Raw genomic sequence first — 20084 nt, forward strand, 5'->3', positions numbered from 1 at the left:
GTAGAAGGGCCTCAATGACAAGTTATAGACTCCCTACAAGGCCAAGGTTACTGTCGATAAGAATACGTAGCATTGTGTCATGAAAGTAGCATCTCAATGAGTTTTACATTGTATTATACAGTCATGTCTATGATATCTCGAGAAATCGCCTTATCCCAAGTATCCACGTATTCGTACATTCGTTCCAAGCTCTTTTTACCAACTAGCTCTCTTGACACCAGGAATATTTCCGGCCATGGCCTCCATTCGGAAGTTGTACTGCGCAAATCGTTAGTCCGGCTGTACCATCACCATCTCGTTCGCTCGAGGTTGCCTTACTCGTGACATCTTAAAGTCGCTCAGAATACCTCGTCCCTGTCCACCCATGATACATCTGTTTCGGATCTGTGTAGGTCGGGTGTAGCAGTGCATCTGAGTCAATTGGAGTTGAGCTTCGGCGCGAACTCGGGGAGGGAGGGTTGTGTTGCGGATAATGTATCGGAGAGCTTGCCTGTAGGAGTCAAGATCAGTGCTTGTTCTTCTTTTGTGTATGTGGTTCAATTCGTCGTGGCCGTTGTCGTCGTGGTGGAAAGAGTTTTTGCGTACCGCTCTGTCTCGTTGGCCTCAAAGACCTTGCGCTTTGTGTGGTCGCGCAGGGTTCGGACGTTAACAAAACAGCCCAGATCGAGCTTCTTGGCGCGGAACATCGACATGATGGGCGATTTTGGCGGGGATTGTCGATGATGAAGCTGGTCGGGAGATGTTGCGCTTGATGAGAGCCAAATTCGAGGTGGGTTGTGTTTAGCCGGGGAATTGCCGACACGACAGAAATGGGGATCAACTCAAGAATTGAGTTGTGACTGAAGATGTCGGAGGATTAATTATTTGACTCATGAATAGGAATTAGAAATGGTACAACCTATACATTTAATTTATCTTGATATGAGACTGAGTAAAGGATTCTTACAGTTGTTGGTTCTATGCTTGGGGCTCTCATAGACGTTCCGTACAAGTACCACCGTGTTTACTCATTAACACAACAAGACAAGAAAAGAACGGTCGGATCACCTTCAATTTTGCTGCTTAATGATGAGATAAATAGTTTTAATTATTTAATATCTCAGGTCATCTCAGGTATCCAAACCATTATATTGAACGGCCATTTCACTATTATACATAACTTGAACTTGTGATCTAGGGTAACATGTTGGTCACTCAAAGGACGATCCCAAAGCGTCAGGGATTCATGCGTCCTGGAATGTACGCAGCTCTTTCTTGGCTAGCTGTACGATTATCTAACACCAGTGGCTGCATAACCCAACCCGCACAATCAGCCTGAACATTTCTTCTTTCTTCTTTCCTCAATGTATCACAACATTTGATCATTGACATGATGGATCCCAGCAGGGAGAATCTCCTCAATGGAGCAGATCGAGACAGCGACACTGAATCAGACATTGACGCAACTGATTATCTCAATAAAAATGTCACCACCACTCAATCTCAGGCCGCAGTCAATTCCCAACGTCGATTGCGACCGACAGGGGGCATCTTTCGACGATGGCGCACAAAGAAATGTTGTTTGATCATTATTGGAACTGTTGTAGTTGGTTGGCTTCTTATATCGGCAATCGGGGCTTTTGCTTGGAAAAAGATTAAAACCCCTCCCGCTGATGGACAATCACCACCGTGGTATCCCAGTCCCAAGGGCGGTACAGCCAAGAACTGGGAAAAGAGCTACGATTTGGCTGCCAAGTTGGTCGGTAAAATGACACTGGCAGAGAAAGTCAACATCACTACCGGAACTGGTTGGAGTATGGGCTTGGCTGTTGGAACCACAGGCGCTGCGACAAATGTTGGCTTCCCAGCTCTAGCTCTGCAGGATGGACCGCTCGGAATACGATTCGCTGACAATGCGACTGCTTGGCCAGCCGGAATTACAGTGGGAGCTACATTTAACAAGAAATTGATGTACGAGCGTGGAAATGCCCACGGAAAAGAAGCAAAAGGAAAAGGTGTTAATGTCATTCTCGGTCCTGCTATCGGGCCTCTTGGAAGAGCTCCTGCGGGCGGGCGCAATTGGGAGGGCTTTGGTCCTGATCCTTACTTGCAGGGTATTGCAGGCGCAGAGACGATTCGGGGTATCCAGGATGCTGGTGTGATGGCAACTATCAAGCACTTCATCGGTAACGAGCAAGAGCATTTCCGACAGGCGTGGGAATGGGGTCTTCCCAACGCCATCTCGTCCAACATTGACGACCGAACACTACATGAGATTTATGGATGGCCTTTCCAGAACGCTGTCAAGGCTGGTGTTGCGAGTGTCATGTGCTCGTACAACATGGTCAACAATTCCTACGCATGCCAGAACTCGAAGCTTCTTAATGGTATACTCAAAGATGAGATGGGCTTTCAGGGCTTTGTCATGTCGGATTGGTTGGCGCAGAGATCTGGTGTTGCGAGTGCCCTTGCGGGATTGGACATGAGCATGCCTGGTGATGGACTCAAATGGCAGGACGGTGATTCTCTCTGGGGACCACGCTTGACACAGGCTATTCTCAACGGCTCTTTACCTGTGGATCGATTGAATGATATGGCGCTTCGAATCGTTGCGTCTTTCTACCAATTGGGTCAAGATAAGGACGAGAATAAGGGCCCCAACTTTTCTTCTTGGACGTATGAGGAAAAGGGAGTTCTCGCACCTGGAAGTCCTTCACCTCAGGAGAAGCAGGTTGTGAATCACTATATCAATGTCCAGGAGGACCATGCCGAGTTGGCTCGACAGATTGCTATTGAAGGAACAGTTCTGCTCAAGAATGAAGGGGTACTTCCTCTGAGTCGAAAGGGTCACCTTGCCAACTCCGAGCCCAATAATAAAGATGGAAAGATCAAGATTGGCGTTTTTGGCGAAGATGCTGGTCCTGGGAATGGGGTCAACTACTGTCCCGATCAAGGATGTAATGACGGTACCCTTGGATCAGGCTGGGGCAGTGGCGCAGCTGACTTTCCCTTCTTGATCACTCCTGTTGAAGCCCTGCGAAAGAACTTTAAGAAAGAGGAAGTACAAGTCAGCGAGTTTCTCTCTAACAAGGTCAAAGACCTCAAGAAGATTAAAGAGCAGGATGTTTGTTTGGTGTTTGCCAACTCTGATGCAGGAGAAGGCTACATTGGATGGAGTAGCGTTCGAGGCGATCGCAACGATCTTTTTCTCCAGAAAGGAGGCGATGCGCTCATTACACAAGTCGCGGACAATTGTGGTGATGGAACTGGTACAACGATTGTGGTCATTCATGCTGTTGGACCTGTTGTTGTGGAAAGCTGGATTGATCACCCGCGCATAAAGGCTGTCTTGACAGCTAACCTGCCCGGTGAAGAAAGCGGAAATGCGATCGCGAGCATTCTATTCGGCGACGAAAGTCCAAGCGGAAAACTGCCATACACAATCGGCAGGTCTCTCGCTGATTATGGTCCTGGCGGACAGGTGTTGTATCTTCCCAACGGGGTGATTCCTCAGCAAGACTTTGACGAGGGTTTGTACATTGACTACCGACACTTTGACAAGTATAATGTCGATGTTCGGTATGAGTTTGGGTATGGATTGTCGTACACTACCTTTGAGTATAAAGATCTCAAAATCAGTCTTGAGAAAGCAGTGTCGCAACTTCCAGCTTCGCGTGTCTCGCCATCGAGTACGAAACCACCCAAGTTGGACGACAAGATTCCTGATGTCAAGGAGGGTCTCTGGCCTAAGAACATCCGCAAGCTAAAGAAGTGGATTTATCCCTACATCGACTCTGTCGACGACATCAAGAAGGGTGATTACCCGTACCCCGAGGGCTACGATGTTGAACAACCGCCTTCTCAAGCAGGAGGTGAAGAAGGTGGTAATCCCGACTTGTGGCAGACGGTTGTGACTATCTCTGTCGTGGTCACAAACAGCGGCTCTGTAGCTGGTAAAGTTGTGCCTCAATTGTACCTGTCGTACCCCGAGACGTCCAAGGTAGACCATCCCGTTCGGGTACTTCGCGGATTCGAGAAAGTTTCTCTTAAGAAGGGAGAGAGCAAGACTATCGAGTTTGAGTTGACGAGGAGGGATTTGAGCTACTGGGATGTTGAGGAGCAGAATTGGAGAGTCACGGACGATGGGGAGTTTACCATTGCTGTGGGGGAGAGTTCGAGGGATTTGAAGTTGACGGGAACGTTTAAAGCTAGCACAGCGCTGTAGTTACGCACAGTAACGTGTGTTTTATTTTGCTCACGTAGTTGTAACTAATTATACGCTCTCAAAAACTCTACCAAGGCCATCATGGCCATGGCCTGTCCATAAGGCATACTCGTTCGGGGAATATCCTTGTAATGCTTCAAATCATGTCCCATACCCGTACCAAACGAAGTATTCAGCAATTCTCCCTCAGGGCTAATATTCTCCAACACAGCCTTGATTGCTTTCACAGCTACATCGGAGTACTCCTTTCCGATATATCTCTTCCTCTCTGCTTTGAGAATACCGTATGCGAAACCAGCTGTTGCGCTAGCCTCGACGTAAGAACCCTCTTCTTCGGGGACGTCGAGAAGGGTGCGCCATAGACCGTTGGTGCATTGTGTCTTGGCTAGAGCTGCGCATTGGGAGTCGAGTGTGGAGATGAGATGGGAGCCGATGGGGTCGGAATCGTTGAGGCCGATTAGTTCGAGGAATTCGGGGATTACAATTGTGACCCAGCTGTTTCCTCTTGCCCAGCGCGCATCAGCAAAGTTGTGTCCGCCTTCCTTGAATGTCCAGCCGTGGAAGAAGAGGCCTGTCTTTGTGTCAAAGAGGTACTGGATGTGCAGTAGGAACTGCTTCTTTGCTTCGGCGACGTAGTGCGGTCTGTTGAGGACCAGACCAATCTTTGCGAGGGGCATGACAGTCATCATGAGAGTATCATCCCAAAGCTGTTGCTCATTGACCTCGAGGTAGGTAATATGTTGGAAACCACCGTACTTGGTACGAGGAAGATCATGCATAGCCCACTCAGCCCAAGCATCTAGCCAAGGAAGATACGTGGGGTTCTTTGTCTTTTCGTAGACGAAAGCGAGAGTGAGGAAGACGGCCATTGTGTTGATGTTTTTTCCCTTGTGGCCTTCTTTGAAGCGGGCGCTGAACCAGTCCTCGATGATTTGGAGGTACTTGTCCTCGCCGGTCATCTCGTAGTACTTCCAGATGCCGTATAGACCAACACCGTGGGTCCATTCCCAATCATTCCAGCCTTTTGTGTCGATGATTTGGCCGTCGGCTAGGGTCATGAGGAATTCGCCTGTTGTGTCTTTGATGTTGACGAGTTCGTGGATTAGTTGTTGGATTTGGGTGTGGACGTCTTGCGACGCGATGGAATGGACGTGAGAAGGCATCTTGGCTGTATTGTGAGTGTACACTTGTCAATTGAGAGATGATGGAGAGAGGAAGAGAGATCAGCGGGGTTGAGTGAGGTTATTATTTAACCTAGCTGTTCATGGATCCTCTTCGTAACCGGGGATTTGGTAGCTTTTACCGATATTCTTTTCTTGGCATGAGTTGCTCGGTCCGATGTATACCGAGTCCATGTCTTTTCTGTTAATTGCGAGCCTATGAGTGTCACTCTTGTCTTCTTCTCGTAAAGTAGTGTCTTCTCCGCATTCTGACACCTGTGGGGGTGGGGCAGAAGCTGGGGGTTGAAGATTGATGGGGGTGGAGATGAAGAATGAAGAGTGCATACGATCATTAAGAGATTTGCATTGGTGTTACAATTGATGAGTACCGTAGAATGTAGAAATGAATATTGTAAACGTGAGAAGATGTTGAGATGAAGACGGGCATCAACTGAGTGAAATGATAGCACTGAAGACAGTGAGTGAGTGAGCGCACTATCGTCGAATCTTCAGTGGATCTCCACGGGGGCTACATTATTCTCCAACCCCACTAACTGATCGCTGTTCAAAGCGGTGCATCTCAGTTACTACCTCGGAGGATTGTCTCGGCAGTCATAATTTAAGGGTGACATGTATGCACACTAAATAAACTTTCCAAGACACCGGGAGAGAATGATGTATTGTCTAAACATCCAGGGATGCATGCATGCATGGAACAAGTCCTCCTCTAGCGAATCATTCCAACTACAACGTTCAGCCTATCATGTCTACTTCAATGCCATCCCTGGAGTTAAATAACATTTAGTTATATCTAATTATGTATAGAATATGCGACTAATACTAGTTCATTATGATGGTGAGGCCATGGTGTCAAGCCGTACCTCACTGGTGTCACTCGACGTCTAGATGTCAGGCACAACAGCACCTGGTTTAAATCTCAAGGCTTCTCTCTACCCAATATGATACGGTATTTGCGACTGTAAATACATGGATAACATCCTCCACAAAAGTGCCCATCGTCAGGTACATGGCCGTTTGGCTTCAATACATAACGCCAAATTGATCGACCCTGACTGTCCCTCCCACAAACTTGTCCAAATATTTGTCCCTGGCTTGTCACGACCCAAGCGTTTTTGTCTTCGTATTTTCCAATGAGACAGAAACTGCACTTGTCAGTTTCTAGTTCATCCTTGTTTCCGCAGTTCTTGCACTTCCATTGAGCGTGGTTGGGGTGAACATCTACGGTTTCTACAACTATGTAGTCCGGAGGGTCTGGAGTGATGGCGTGAGGCATCGTGTTGGAGTGTGGGTGTTGTGTGAAACGAAAAGAATTGAGTTGGATATTGGTATATAGCAGGAAGCTCATAGATTGTTGGACGTCGAGTTATATATAGCGGGAGAGAGACGAGAGTTAATGTTTTATAATGGAGGGTGGTTTACTTATTCACTTACTCGATAAATACAGTAGATATAATGATTCAGATAAAGTCACTAAGTTGTAACCTTTGGCTCAGCCAGTATCTCACGGAATGTTGTAACTGAATGGAAGCAAGTCTATCTATCTCGGGACAAACTATAGTGAGACACGGACGACAAAAGACAAAAGATAATGGACCCCGACTATCATCAGTGTTTTAGACAAAGAGTATAGAATAAAACGAATGTTGATAGCGAGTGTATTAAGGTACCATGAGTATATAAGAAGTATAACTCAAGCCATTACCCACCACACCCACGTCAGTCAAACCATTCTCCCCCAAGAGTCAAGCGTCAAGAACTGTATCCTCCACACCTTTGCATATCCCAACAGTATGCACCTAATTAACGATTTCCATTTGTCTGAAGAGTGTAATACCATTCTTCCTTTCCTTCTGCATTCTTTCCAGCATTTCGCCCAATGATCTCTCCGCTATCCAAAGCAGCCCAAGACTGGTTCAGTCGTGATTTCTGGCAGCCGGTGCATTCCTCAGTTGCCATGGTGTTCATGGTTATGCAGTTTCGGCACTTCCATTTGGTATGGTCACTTCGAACGACATCGGTGATCTCGTCGACTATGCTTGATGACATGTTGGAGAAGTGCAGGTTGTACGTATAGTTGTTGAAGTTGTAGAGAGTTGAAGTTGATATATAATGGGAAGCTTGTGGATTGTTTGATGTTGAGTTGTTGATCAATTCTCGGTGAAAGTTGAGATACTTCGTGTTTTATACATGTGGCAGGTGCGTTGAATCACAGTCTGTTACGTTGACATCACAGATTTCATATCCACTACCCATCAATTAGATCAACGATTCAGATAAACTCAGCGAGTTTTGGCCTTTGAGGAAGGAAAAAATGTTGACAGAAAAGATGTATTAAGTTATCATGAGTCTATGAGAAGTGTAGCCCAGGTCATTACACATTATACCCATGTCGACCATAGCGACATCAGGTTTCATCCCACCTAGGAATCAAGATCAAATCCCCCATGCATCTTCATTTCCCCATCGTGTATCACGACAGTATGCACCATTAATGATTTCCGTTCTTGACAAGATAGTAGTGCCACTTTTCTTTCCCTCCTTCCAGTCCAAGATTATGCCCCAAGGGTTGTTCGGAGCTGTTAAGAGCCAATGCATTCTTCAGTCGTGATTTTCCGCACTGAGTATTAATGCAGATATCGTGTTCCATGCTGTTGATTGTTTCACAGCTTTCGCACTCCCAGAGGACATGGTCGTTGCGGACCTTGTGAGTGATGTCGTTGACTGTGCTTGATGACATGGTGAAGAAGTGTATGTAGATATAGTTGTAGAGCGTCGTTGTAGTTGGTATGTAGCAGAGGCCTGGTGATTGGTTGGATGTTGAGTTGTTGGGCTGTTAATGAATGGCAAGGGAGAGTAGATATGCTTTGTTTTATAGACGTGGACGATGATTTGCTTAGAGTCGGACCTAAATCACAGCCTGTAACGATACCATCAATTTCATATATTCACTAGCCCGTTGCACCAGATCCAACGATTCAGTTTCTCTCCCATGGGTTGTGATTCAGCAACTGTCTAACATGCAATCTTGTAACTGAATGGATTCAGGCCTGTCTGTAAGACCATAATTATGAGTCCATCACCCCCTATTAACCAACTCCAACTTATTTGTCAGAATAGCTGAGGCCTCAGCTTCCTCGCATTAATTGACATCAACCTAGTTATAGTAGATATATAATAGCAATAAAAGTAACCAAAGAGAGCAGTAAGACAATGTTTGATGAGAAACGAATAGCAGTTGAAGTTTCTGTCGAGGTTGATGCTGGTGCTGACCTCGTTGTGACACCAGGCAAAACAGTTGACGAGGGCAAATCCGGCAAGTCTGTTAAAGTGACATCGCTCATCTCTGGCTAAAGGGAACGTCAGAATGTATGCCCTCACAAATGCACAAGATAAACTCACCAGGCCAGTACCAATAACAGACTCAAAATTATCACACCCGGAATATCCCCAAAGATTAGAGAGCTCAGCCTCCGTAGCCAGATAGGTGGCCAGGCAAGACGCATTCCCAATGTATTCACATGAATAGTCGAGGCGAAGCAACTCCGGCCGACAGGTACATGAACTGAAGCTTGAGGTGTCTACATCAGATACGTACTCTAGACACTCATTTATCATGTTCTCTGCGGTCTGGCACACCTTCTTTACCTCAACACAGAGTTCATCTGGATATTCAGTATAGGCACTGAACGACGGCGTAGTTGGAGAGAAGGTAATAACACTGTCGCAGAGGCTCTCCCAAGATTTAATGCCCTTGTCAAAAGTGCTGTCAAGTTCATTGCCTAGGAAGCAGAGATGTAGCTCATTTTCGCATCTGTGTATCGCGACAGTCAGTAAAAGGTTGCTCATACCAAAGCAATAAGGTATAATTCTCACTTGAACAGGGAATCTAGATATTTCTGGTTGCAAAGGCATTTCTGCTTTCCAGGACGATCCAAAACGGTTGCGCATGAATTGCCAGAGTTGAGAAAGCTGTTACAAGCTGGAAAAGTGGTTATTTGTGCTCCAGCATTGCAAGTGAAGCTTGTTGAGATAGTTTCAGACGCTGCATACTGCACAACGCAGAGTATCAGAACGTGAGGCTTCATTCTTATCATTTCCTGAGAGATTCAATGCAGCGATCTGAATAGTTTGAAGTGACCTAGTTTGCAATGTTCACGATTAAGATGAAATAATAGCAAATGAAGAAGTACGCAAAGATATGATCGAACAAGGCTTTGAACTGGAAGAATGTTATGTTATACTGGTTTGGAGCACCATCCTCTACTGGCTCAACTCCAGCCATAACGAGAGGACATCAAGACCACGAGGCACACTACTTGTACTCTACGGCTCTCATTTGACCGAATATACACCACATCAAACCAAGGAGCTGAGGAACTAAAAGTTACTATCCATCTGCCGGCGTGATATCACGATACAAGGCAATTCTATTGGCCAACGATGTGATTATCATTCAGCCTCACCAATATGCCTAGCCTATTTTATCACCATCATCAGCCGTAGGTCTCGGACCGGCACTCAATGCGACGTTATGCAACCTACTCAGAATGGTTACCAACTGATAAGATAGAAGGGTGTCTTAAGTCACTGAGAGCTGGGTAGTTTAATGAAGCTTGTGCTCATGGCCTAACTGTAGAGCAACTCAGATTAAATGAACTTGATCTCAAGATCTTGTTTAAACTGATCTGCCATCAGAAATCTTACTCACAATGAGTTCCACCAACTCAAAATTAAATGGGTTTAAATCTGTATGGAGTGCTATACGTCGGGGTCTGCAAGGCAAGTCACCTTGGCTCGCCCGATTGACATCTCAGTGGGCAACACAAGAACAGACTGAGCACCGTTTCTGACCGCAAGAAATTAGGACTTTTTCACAGTATTTTGACTGTTTTGCGTTTTGCATCAGGTCAACTAAAGAAAGTCAAATTAAAATGGCAAACATATCGACAACGGGTTCCCCCAAGAAGGCCACCATTACTTCTGACCACCCGGGGTATGGCCCTTCAGCTTTTCTGTCAAATCACCATAATCATCACTATATGTAGCCTGTGGCACTATTCAAATATCAACAACGGAATTGCCACCATTGGAGATAGCCCTGATCCTTCTTTCGACTCAAGAGGCTTCCATGCACCCCCCATTTTGGGCTCATCGATTGTCTGGGCCACCATTCCAGCTTGGATCATGTCGGCGTACTCGTCGCTTTGGTCTGCGATGCTAGATGCTTTAAAGAAGGTTCAACCTCTATTGGAACTGGAAAAGGCAAATCAGGTTCCGTTACCAGGTACTGAGGCTTGTAGAAAGCTATGGAAATGGCTTTCACAAAAGCTCTCGCCGTCGACTGCCTCAAAAGGTCAACCGACATCCAATCCAAAACCAAGAGGTTCTACAATTCAAAAGACATTATTACTGGATTACGGGGAGTGGCCTGTTGTTAATGGCCTCAGGGCTATGCGAGTCGGCCATGTTCTTATGGGCATTTGCTTGCTCTTGCGTGCAGCACTTTGGACAGCAGGCGGTCTCACTGCCGCCATATTCGCTTCAGTTCTAGTACCCTCCGAAGTTGATACAACACTCTACAGTAACCAGCGTTTTGACGAATATTTGGGCTGGAGTACCGGAAGAGGAACCACCACCAACGCTTCCCTTACACCAGCTCTTGACATCGTAAGCGCAACAGTGTTGAGAAACGGGGAAACCTACCCATGGACGACAGAAACGCACTCTTTCTTACCCTTTTTTCCGAATTCCATAAATGGTCCAGGGAACTATACCTTGGACACAGAAGCATACTCAGCAGCCGTCGACTGCAATGTCGCCACGGAGGATGACCTTGTACGAATCGGTGGACTCCGTCTGACCCAGCAGGGAGACGATGGAATGAATTCCGCTCAACTTCAATTCGGCTTCCGCCATGACAATTGTAGCATAAACAAGTGGTTCACCATCACCAACACGACCAAACAGTATGCTAGGACGTGGTCTACGGACTGTAGCCAAGATAATGGCCGCGTAAGATTGGGAATATTTTCGGCAACTTATAACGCCTCGGAGAAGTACCATACTTCGAACTTGACGGTCATTACTTGCAAGCCTTTGATATACAGGTTCAATGTGACAATGAGCATCTCAATCACAAACAATACTGCCACGCCTAAAATACTCAAGTTTTCTGAAAAGACCAAAGGGCAGTTCTGGCCGTTCTTCGCTACAGCTTGGTTTCGCAACATCCCACTGTATTCTGTCTTTGACCCAACCGTACTCAATGATATGGATACGTTCTCAAGGCTCGTTATTGGACATGCATCGGGAGAACCAACTCTTGAAGTATTACCTGACGGACAGAAGATCTTCAAGTCCTTTGGTATAGTGTTTCGAGCATTATTCTCCAACTTCGTGACGCTTCAGGCGTATTCTGGCGCACCACGACAAGAGATTCATGGGACAGTGTCACGGCTAAGGCTTCGGCTATTTGTAGTGAAATCAGCCTCTATAGCTATAATTGCGATTGTTGGCACGGCGTTCGTAACAACAGTCATCTTGGCTATTTACCTATACCTGAATCGGCATATACTGGTCCAGTATCTTGATCTCATGTTGGGCACTGCAATACTACTACGAAATGACGGGAGAAATGGCCTCGAGAGCTATGTTCAAACTGTTTTAAGCCAGGCTCAGGCAACAACTCGAGGGTTGGCTGGCACTGACCTTGTCAAGTTTGCGAAGCAGCAGCCAGATCTAAATAGTTATTTGGTATGGACAGAAGGGGATCCTAGAAGATTGGAAGTTAGGCGGGCGTGATTAAGATGTGTTAACTAGATATCTGAGTGTCAATGTAATAAACAACTTTGTTTGTATGGGGAGACCACTTAAAGCCCCCATTTACAAAGTCCTTCTGTGAAGGTGGCTAGCGGCTGAAATCAGACCATGGAAGCCATACATCAAAGGTCTTATACAACTCAAGAAATCGGCAACTTAATCAAGAGTGTCCTGATTCCAGACTTGCTGTAAGTAAGGGTTGGACCCTCTACGAAAAGCGGCGGCTTCTATGGCCCGCCCTCCAAGGATTACAGATCAATATCATGACTACAAGAGACAACATATTAGCACTGGGTCAAAGATCAGGCTCTGGCAATCCTAAAGTTTGATTTGGATCATTTCTAGAGTATAGTGGAGAAGATCTTAAGTAAACTAGTTATCGTATGTCCACAACTCTGTGCCCTGACTAAACGCTACAAGTACTCCAAGCTTTTGCCCACTGTTGTCCGCAGCTTCCGTGTGAACCTTGCGGTGATTATCGCAAACATTGCACATAACACTGGACATGGGATGTATAGTATTGCATCTTTCGCGTGTCTGCTGGTTGACGATATTCCTGCAACGCCAGTGTGTGTGCTCTGGCTTGGTTATAGGTGTAACATTTATACTAGGTTTTCCAGACATGATGGATTGGATCAGATTGTACGAATCCTAGGTAGTTTGTCGTGTTTAGAAAGCTTGAGAGGTTGTTGGTAACGGAATGGGAAGATGTCTTGGGGCAGCTATAATATAGACAAAAGGGGCAGCTATATGTTCGGTGACAATACTCCTTGATCAGTTGTAGAAGCTCCGATCCAGGTACCTATGTGACTCAGTCACAAGTTGCACTGAAGAGATGCATTTTCCGACACACAATCTGATATCTAATGTTCGATTAACTAGTCAATTGCCTATCGTAGTGTATTTCAACCATCTACCCGCGCCTCAATGGATCCCATTAGACACAACACTGTAAGCCCAAAGCTCCTTTCCATCCTCCACCCTGAGTCGAGTTCCCAGTCTACCCCCCCCTTCAGTCAATGCGACACAGTTATTCGCTCGTTCCCTGGTGCATTGGGTGCAAATATTTACCGACATGGGCATTATCGCAGGGCATGCGGAACCATCTACTAGGAGCTGCTTACATCTCCAGTGGGTATGATCTGAGCGAGGTGTGGTTGTGGTCTTGAAAACTGTTGCAGACATGGTGAGTATTTTGATGGTAATGGAAAGATTATTCCTTCTGTGAATTGAGTGTGTAAGTCTCTGATATGAAGTGTCGGGGTGGTTAGACTGGCGACGGAGATGATGGGTATCTTATAGAGAAGATGGTGTAAGAAGATGCGGTAAGTGTTACTAAGTGCAGAGATTGGACATAGAGTCAGAGCAAATCAGGCCATGTCTGACCACCTGGTGTGTTCTCATAAACAACCACTGTCATTACTGCACGAGACTTATTCAGAGTCTTTGTAGTAGGAGTAAAGAGACAGATTGATTCACATAGACATGATTAATAGCCTGAACTGCACCGCAAGCCTACAAGTCAGCATAATAATCAAGACAAGAATAAGTCACCGGTATACCTACCTGTCAAAGACATAATCAGTCAATCCCGGTCCATCCCTTGTTGCATATTGCTAGCCACATTCTCAGGTCTCGTATAATATAATACCAGGTACTGACACCGAATCACACATCAATCGGCGAGGGCCACTTCCCGGACAAGCTACACTCTAAAGCTATCAAGGCAGCTATCACGAGCTGTCAAAACGAAAAGTAGCTTGAAAAGCTGCACCCAGAAGCTGTTGACCTCTATACAACCAAAAAGAGGGACAGCCTTACGAAGGTCAGACTTATAACCTTTATCTGTAAACTAATAGCTGCCCTTACAGCCTGGGAAAGAAACTTATTCGGGAAGTGGTCGCCGCCGATTGGAATGTGATTCAGGTCAGTAGCTAATATTGCATTGTATCGACCTGCGAAAGTGGTTGGCCATGTGCACAAAGACCGGGATTGACTGAAGTTCGTCTTGATGTCTTGGATGAGTGGTGTTGCGAACTTGGTAGTTGTTGAGGTTGAAAGAGGAAGAAGTTGTTGCTGTCTGTATAGCTCGACAGGAGCTTCCTTTATATGTCACTGACATGATAAGGTTTAAGTATTTGCCCTAAGAGTCACGCCTGTGTTGGAAAACCTAGTCTTGAAAGGAAAAGCCTGGCTTGGAAATCACGTTGAAGATTTGATCTGCGCGGACAGATTAACCTTTGTTGAAAACTTAGAGGAACCTGAGGAGGCCTGTGCCAAAACAAAAAAACACAGTTCGAAAGCATCTTTCTTGTCCTGTCAGTCACATATGTGCTTATTGGAAAAACAGCCGTTGAGGCGACGTGAAGAGACTCTGGAGATACGGCGCTGCAGTTATGTTGTGGATAGGCGGCGAACTGTTGTTTATCGTACTGCTACGACTTTTCCATCCAGAGGGAACCGCCGGTTCTAGGTCTTATCCTTTTCTTTTGATACCGTAACCGTTGGTTAGAGCTCTTATTACCCTAAGCACGCTCGCCGTAAAGCTATGTGTAGGAGAGGTAGGACATCTTTGCGAACCACTCGTATTGGAAAACAATGTATATTAGGTTCCTTTTCGTTTATTTGCCTTTACTTCATTGTGCTTACTTTGATAGTTGTAGGAAAGGAATTGCACGGGCTATAAATAACCTATTTGGTGTGGTGTAGAGACTATGGGACTGTTTATCACACATTGACAGTATACTGTTGAAAACTATCTATGCTGGTTACTTGTTATAGTATTTACAACCAGGTTTATGTCTGAGTGACTCCAGCAGATTCACTACGAACATAAGGCTCAAGAGGGAAAGTCTGATGTTCAGGCGTAACATCACCATAAACACGCTCCCATCTCTCCTTCAGAGCAGTGGGTGTCTCCCAAGCATACTCAGGGTCTCGAAGCCACAGTCGCAGAAGATGTCTCCTGTTTATCATGTCAGACATTTCCAATTTTCCAGTCTGGGGTTAAACTTACTGCTGATCCTCGGTATCTCTGAAACCATCACGAGCGTGGAAGACGGCGACGTTGTTGACATACTGGATATCACCCTTTTGGAAATCCGTTGATACACTGAATTTCTCACCTAGGAAGTGCAGCGTGTCGAGAGCCTCGGCTTGGGCTTCGGTAATGGGTGGAATATGGTTGCCTCGTGGGAGGGCTCCGAAACCGACGTAGTAGCGGCGGGCGTACTGCAGGACGACTCTTTCTGGGGTCTTGCCATCCGCGCTGGCGGGTTGATGGTGGATCAAAGGGCGTCGAGAGACCTTGTCGGTATCATTGGCTGTCTTTGTGAAGCTGCAAAATGATTAGTAACAAGCTTCTTCTGAGACTAGTGTGGACTTACAGCTCTGCTTCCCAGTCCTCAGTCAGAGTACGGATGAGATCCGGTCGGGTTTCAGCGATATAATTATACACACGCCAAGCACTAGCCAAGCGGCTTGCACCTCCTTCAGCAGCAGTACCAAGAGCAAAAAGCGAGACAATATCGCCCGAGTCTGTATGGAAGACCTGCTTGTCTGCAGTGTAGGCTGGAGACCCGATCTTGATTTGAGTTGTACTTCGAACATCCTTGACGTGTCCAACAACTACGTCGGCACGCTTACCATCATAATAGGCATCCTGGCGGCCTCGAATGGAGGCGATGTGAGAAGAAACGCCTGCGTAGATGATGATGTTCTCTTCACGAGTGTACTTATCGACGTCTAGACCGCGAAGGACGAAGAAACCGTGACCGTAGTGTAGTTCGCGGGAGAGACGACGGAGTTCATCGTGAGTCTTGGGAAGAGGAAATGTCTCTTGTGAGATGTAACCCTTTGCAATGTTGAGAGCTAAGATGTTAGTGTAGATCTAGAAGAGTGCTAGAGATACTTACACTTGAAATGAGCAAGGGCGTTGTCAATATCCTGAAGTTGTTCAGGTGTAAATGTATATGTCCATTTGTAATTCTGGGCAATAGTTTCTCCCTCCCAGACCAAGTCACCTTTGAGCTCTTTGGGGAAGCCAGCTGGGATCTCCTTGCTGAGAGTCTCAGTTTGGAGTCTGCGGGCGACACGTGCTTGATACTTATCCCAGTCAGGATGGTAAGTAATGTCTGGCTGTCCTGGTGGAGGCTGGGCAGCAGGAGTAGTGCCAAAGGTTGGCGCCGACAGGGGAGCAACGGGAGTGAGGATAGCTGCAGCGGCCATGGTTGACGATACTTGGTTTTTGATAGAATGTGTTGATTGATTCAGTTAATACAAGAGGTATGACATCGTTTTATCTTGTATATAAGACGGCAGTTCTCTTATTTCCCCGCAAACGGATGTATGAAGCCGCGGGAAGAGTCGTGATTGCGCCATCGGTGATACTGTAACGCAATGGTGAAACCCCTCATATTATCAAAGAAAGATGACAAACGAAGGATCAGACCTCATATTAGTGGTAAGAGAGTACCCGCCAAGGAGATGATGACATTTAACCGAAAGGTGTGTAGGTTGCAGAATATCTCGACTGCATGTATATCACGACAACACCAGGTTGTAAGCACGCCATCCTCTCCACCAATGAGAGAGACTGTATCACACAACCTCCAAGACTAGGCGAAGAAGACGGTTGATAGCGGTTTAAATAAACAATAGCGGCAGAGAGTATCCATATTACTATGTAAATAGCCCTCGAGGGAAATAAAACGTCGGGAGCTAGTAGACCAGATTTGGGCGGTAGATATCCGACGTTTTATTCCATCCCTAGGTAGAGTATCCATAGGTGGATTGGAATAGGTAATGTCGATGGCGCAACCGTCGTTTCTTATCACGTACCCTTGGCATCTGACAACGTTGCCCCCTGAAAACACCATGCCTGTAGACAATCATGTTGGTCGTAACCTTAAACAGGGTAACGAAGCTGGATATAGAAGGTCCACAAGAAAAGTCCAAGAGTCTGAATCTTGGCAACGGGCTAATACGAATAATATAAGGTGCTGATCTTGTTCCTAATTCTTACTCGTTTCATCTAGCTCATCTCCTCTTCAACCCCCTTCTGTTTATCAACAGACTATGGGCTTCTCTTTCTATTCAAAGGAGCCGGCTACGAGCCAGGCTGTTAGTCAGGGCGAAACTTCAGAGTCTGAGTCGGTCATTCGTGATGGCGACCTCGCCTTTGTTCGACAAGCGGCTGGCAATGGTACTACAGGTTACCAAGAGGCTGTCGGTGCCCCCGTTGAGGCGCGTTCGCCGTTGGGATACCATGTCAACTGGCTTACCATCATCTTCCTCAACTTGAACCATATGGTCGGCACTGGTATCTTCTCAACACCTGCGACCATCCTGCGACTTACAGGTTCTATCGGTCTCGCTCTCATTTACTGGGTCATTGGCTTCATCCTCGCCATTGCTGGTCTTGCGGTCCACATGGAATTCACCAGCTACTTTCCCAACCGCAGTGGTTCAGAGGTCGTCTGGCTTGAGCAAGGCTTTCCTCGTCCTAAGCATTTCTTCCCCGTCGCCTTTGCTGTTCAGTCTGTGCTGTTGTCTTTCAGTAGTAGCAATGCCATCGTTCTGTCCAACTACCTTTGGCGTATCGTCGGCCGCGCCCCGGATCCTTGGGAGCTCAAGGGTGTTGCTATTGCCGCTTACACCCTGGCCGTTATCACTGTCATTGCTCATAACAGATACTCGCTCTGGGCTATCAATGTCTTTGGCGCTCTGAAGCTGCTCTTGCTTGTATTCATCGCCATCTCTGGTCTTGTCATCCTAGGCGGAAATATCAGCAGCATTCCTGACCCCAACCTCAACTTTCGCCACGGTTTCGAAGGAACTACCGACAGTGGTTATAATCTGTCTCAGGCAATGGTCAATATCAGTTTCGCGTTTTCAGGTTGGCAGAATGCTTTCAGCATGGCAAACGAGATCAAGAACCCTATCCCAACCCTTAAGAAGAACGCTAGTGCTTCTCTTCTCATTGTGTTTGTCCTGTACTTTATGTGCAACATCGCCTACTTCGCTGCCGTCCCTAAGGACACCTTCCTAGAGTCGAGTGAACTGGCCGCAGCCGTCTTCTTCCGAACTGCCTTTGGCAAAACTGCCGAGTCGGCGCTCAACTTTTGTGTCCTTCTGAGCTCTTTCGGAAATTTGCTTGCTGTGCTTGTCAGTCAGTCTCGTCAGATCCGAGAAATCGCTCGTCAAGGTGTGCTCCCTTGGACGGAATTCTGGGTCTCGACCAAGCCTTTCGGCACTCCCGTTGGCCCGTATCTCTTGAAATGGGCTTTTACCTTTCTCATGATTGTCGCTCCTCCTGCAGGAGATGCCTTCCAGTTCGTGGTTTCTCTTAAGACATACCCCGATGCCATCTTCTACGCTGCCATGGGTGTTGGTCTTTTACTCATCCGCCGCCGTCGTGCTCGATCTGGTACTCCGCCATCCGACTTCCGAGCCTGGTATGCTCTTGTCATTTTGTATCTTCTGTCCCAGGCCTACCTTCTCATCATGCCTTGGATTCCCCCGGTTGGTGGTATCTATGGTGGAACAGTCAGCTTGTAAGTCGCCTGCCATACATTAACCCACGAACAATGACTAACCTTGTCCCAGCCTGTGGTGTACTTATATGATTGTTGGTATTGGCATCATGATTGTTTGCGGCCTTTATTACTACGTGTGGATGAAGGTTCTCCCTCGCTGGGGAGGTTACAAGATCAGGTCTCAGGTCATCTCGGTTGATGATAACGGTGCAAACACGCATCGCCTGCTCAAAGTACCCAATGACGAGGTGGCTGAATGGGATGCTACTCACGATGATCTTGGTCGTGATTTGCCAGAGGAACGACGAGTTACCACAGAGATCAGCAACGAATCTAAGTAAAACCTGGAGACAGTAATTATGCCATGAGCACTGGTTGAATATACCCTATACATTGATCACAAGTTGTTTCAGATGACTAAGCCATTTAGCGTCATGAAGTCATCAACAAGAGTGAAGTGGAATGATGATACGAACAGAATCTCTCTAGTCTCGAGACTGAAGTACCTCTAATTGGTCTGGATCTTCAATATGAATCTAGTAATGTTTCAATTGAATCCGGCATGTCTAATTAATCCCAGCCTCTCCACTGTTGTTTGCGCCATCCCGTCATCATGGCCAAAAGTCATTCCGTCATAGACTCAGACTACATATTAACTACGCTTCCCCAGACCATGGAAGTGGAGAAGTGAATTCACATAAATAAACAACTTCTGATGTCACTACTACTCTCATATGAACATTAAATTCGAACTCGAATAAATTTAAAAACAAACGCAATCGTCGGAATCCAACTTTACATCAGCCTCTGCTCCTCAAGATCACTTCAGCTACCCACAATTTAGAGACTACTCAATCTCTCTTCTTCAACATGTCGAAAGCAATTGAAGCCTCAAAGCGCCGCGCCATGGTCCCCGCCATCGCTGGCCTCTCACTACTTGGCTTCGGCGTCTACTACTTGGGAAACAGACCAGCAAAAGACTTCAACGCAACAGGAGCCAACGGCGTGATTGGAGCCGGAGGTGCTAGCAAAGGAAATGTGAGCGCGTCTCTACAAGAAACATTTGGAACGGGTGGCTCAACAGCTGGCACAACAACCGACTATGAGACAAAAGACACTCGTGCAGTCAGCAACATGACGGGTATCTACACTAAGAAGGAGGCTGGTAAAGAGGAGGGAAGACAATTCCGTAACCCGCTAGTACCAAAGGGGGAGAGCAAAAAGCAGGAGGATATTGTTGGCGTTACTGGGTCACCTGGAAAATAATTGAACTTTGGGAGGCAATGCAGGAGTTTATTATCTGCAAAATTGAATATTGGGGTTTTCGATAATGATATTAATATT

The 20084-nt window shown here is 46.4% G+C and overlaps 9 protein-coding genes across 9 annotated transcripts; 5 read left to right on the top strand and 4 right to left on the bottom strand.

Moving 5' to 3' along the window:
* Positions 1-195: 195 nt before the first annotated feature.
* Positions 196-692, bottom strand: FSST1_002974 (mitochondrial 37S ribosomal protein uS14m; the record flags this gene model as incomplete). Its single annotated transcript, XM_083229010.1, has 3 exons — positions 196-258; positions 319-490; positions 586-692. The coding sequence occupies 3 exons, from the start codon at positions 690-692 to the stop codon at positions 196-198; spliced, it is 342 nt and encodes a 113-aa protein (XP_083086404.1).
* A 680-nt stretch (positions 693-1372) lies between these two features.
* On the top strand, positions 1373-4204 carry FSST1_002975 (beta-glucosidase; the record flags this gene model as incomplete). Its single annotated transcript, XM_083229011.1, has 1 exon — positions 1373-4204. One exon carries the CDS (start codon positions 1373-1375, stop codon positions 4202-4204), a length of 2832 nt encoding a protein of 943 aa, XP_083086405.1.
* A 44-nt stretch (positions 4205-4248) lies between these two features.
* On the bottom strand, positions 4249-5367 carry FSST1_002976 (Six-hairpin glycosidase-like protein; the record flags this gene model as incomplete). The annotated part of the gene is made up of 1 exon (XM_083229012.1): positions 4249-5367. The coding sequence occupies one exon, from the start codon at positions 5365-5367 to the stop codon at positions 4249-4251; it is 1119 nt and encodes a 372-aa protein (XP_083086406.1).
* Positions 5368-7185: 1818 nt separating this feature from the next.
* On the bottom strand, positions 7186-7431 carry FSST1_002977 (uncharacterized protein; the record flags this gene model as incomplete). Its single annotated transcript, XM_083229013.1, has 1 exon — positions 7186-7431. One exon carries the CDS (start codon positions 7429-7431, stop codon positions 7186-7188), a length of 246 nt encoding a protein of 81 aa, XP_083086407.1.
* Positions 7262-8736, top strand: FSST1_002978 (uncharacterized protein; the record flags this gene model as incomplete). Its single annotated transcript, XM_083229014.1, has 2 exons — positions 7262-7449; positions 8589-8736. 2 exons carry the CDS (start codon positions 7262-7264, stop codon positions 8734-8736), a joined length of 336 nt encoding a protein of 111 aa, XP_083086408.1.
* Positions 8737-10316: 1580 nt separating this feature from the next.
* Positions 10317-12186, top strand: FSST1_002979 (uncharacterized protein; the record flags this gene model as incomplete). The annotated part of the gene is made up of 2 exons (XM_083229016.1): positions 10317-10378; positions 10431-12186. 2 exons carry the CDS (start codon positions 10317-10319, stop codon positions 12184-12186), a joined length of 1818 nt encoding a protein of 605 aa, XP_083086409.1.
* Positions 12187-15000: 2814 nt separating this feature from the next.
* Positions 15001-16431, bottom strand: FSST1_002980 (TauD/TfdA family dioxygenase; the record flags this gene model as incomplete). The annotated part of the gene is made up of 4 exons (XM_083229017.1): positions 15001-15169; positions 15221-15541; positions 15591-16074; positions 16119-16431. 4 exons carry the CDS (start codon positions 16429-16431, stop codon positions 15001-15003), a joined length of 1287 nt encoding a protein of 428 aa, XP_083086410.1.
* An 849-nt stretch (positions 16432-17280) lies between these two features.
* Positions 17281-19081, top strand: FSST1_002981 (uncharacterized protein; the record flags this gene model as incomplete). The annotated part of the gene is made up of 2 exons (XM_083229018.1): positions 17281-18758; positions 18811-19081. 2 exons carry the CDS (start codon positions 17281-17283, stop codon positions 19079-19081), a joined length of 1749 nt encoding a protein of 582 aa, XP_083086411.1.
* Positions 19082-19610: 529 nt separating this feature from the next.
* Positions 19611-20006, top strand: FSST1_002982 (uncharacterized protein; the record flags this gene model as incomplete). Its single annotated transcript, XM_083229019.1, has 1 exon — positions 19611-20006. One exon carries the CDS (start codon positions 19611-19613, stop codon positions 20004-20006), a length of 396 nt encoding a protein of 131 aa, XP_083086412.1.
* Positions 20007-20084: the final 78 nt, after the last annotated feature.

This window comes from Fusarium sambucinum, chromosome I, assembly GCF_050947815.1.
Source record: "Fusarium sambucinum isolate potato_lamoka chromosome I, whole genome shotgun sequence".
NCBI classification, from domain to species: Eukaryota; Fungi; Ascomycota; class Sordariomycetes; order Hypocreales; family Nectriaceae; genus Fusarium; species Fusarium sambucinum.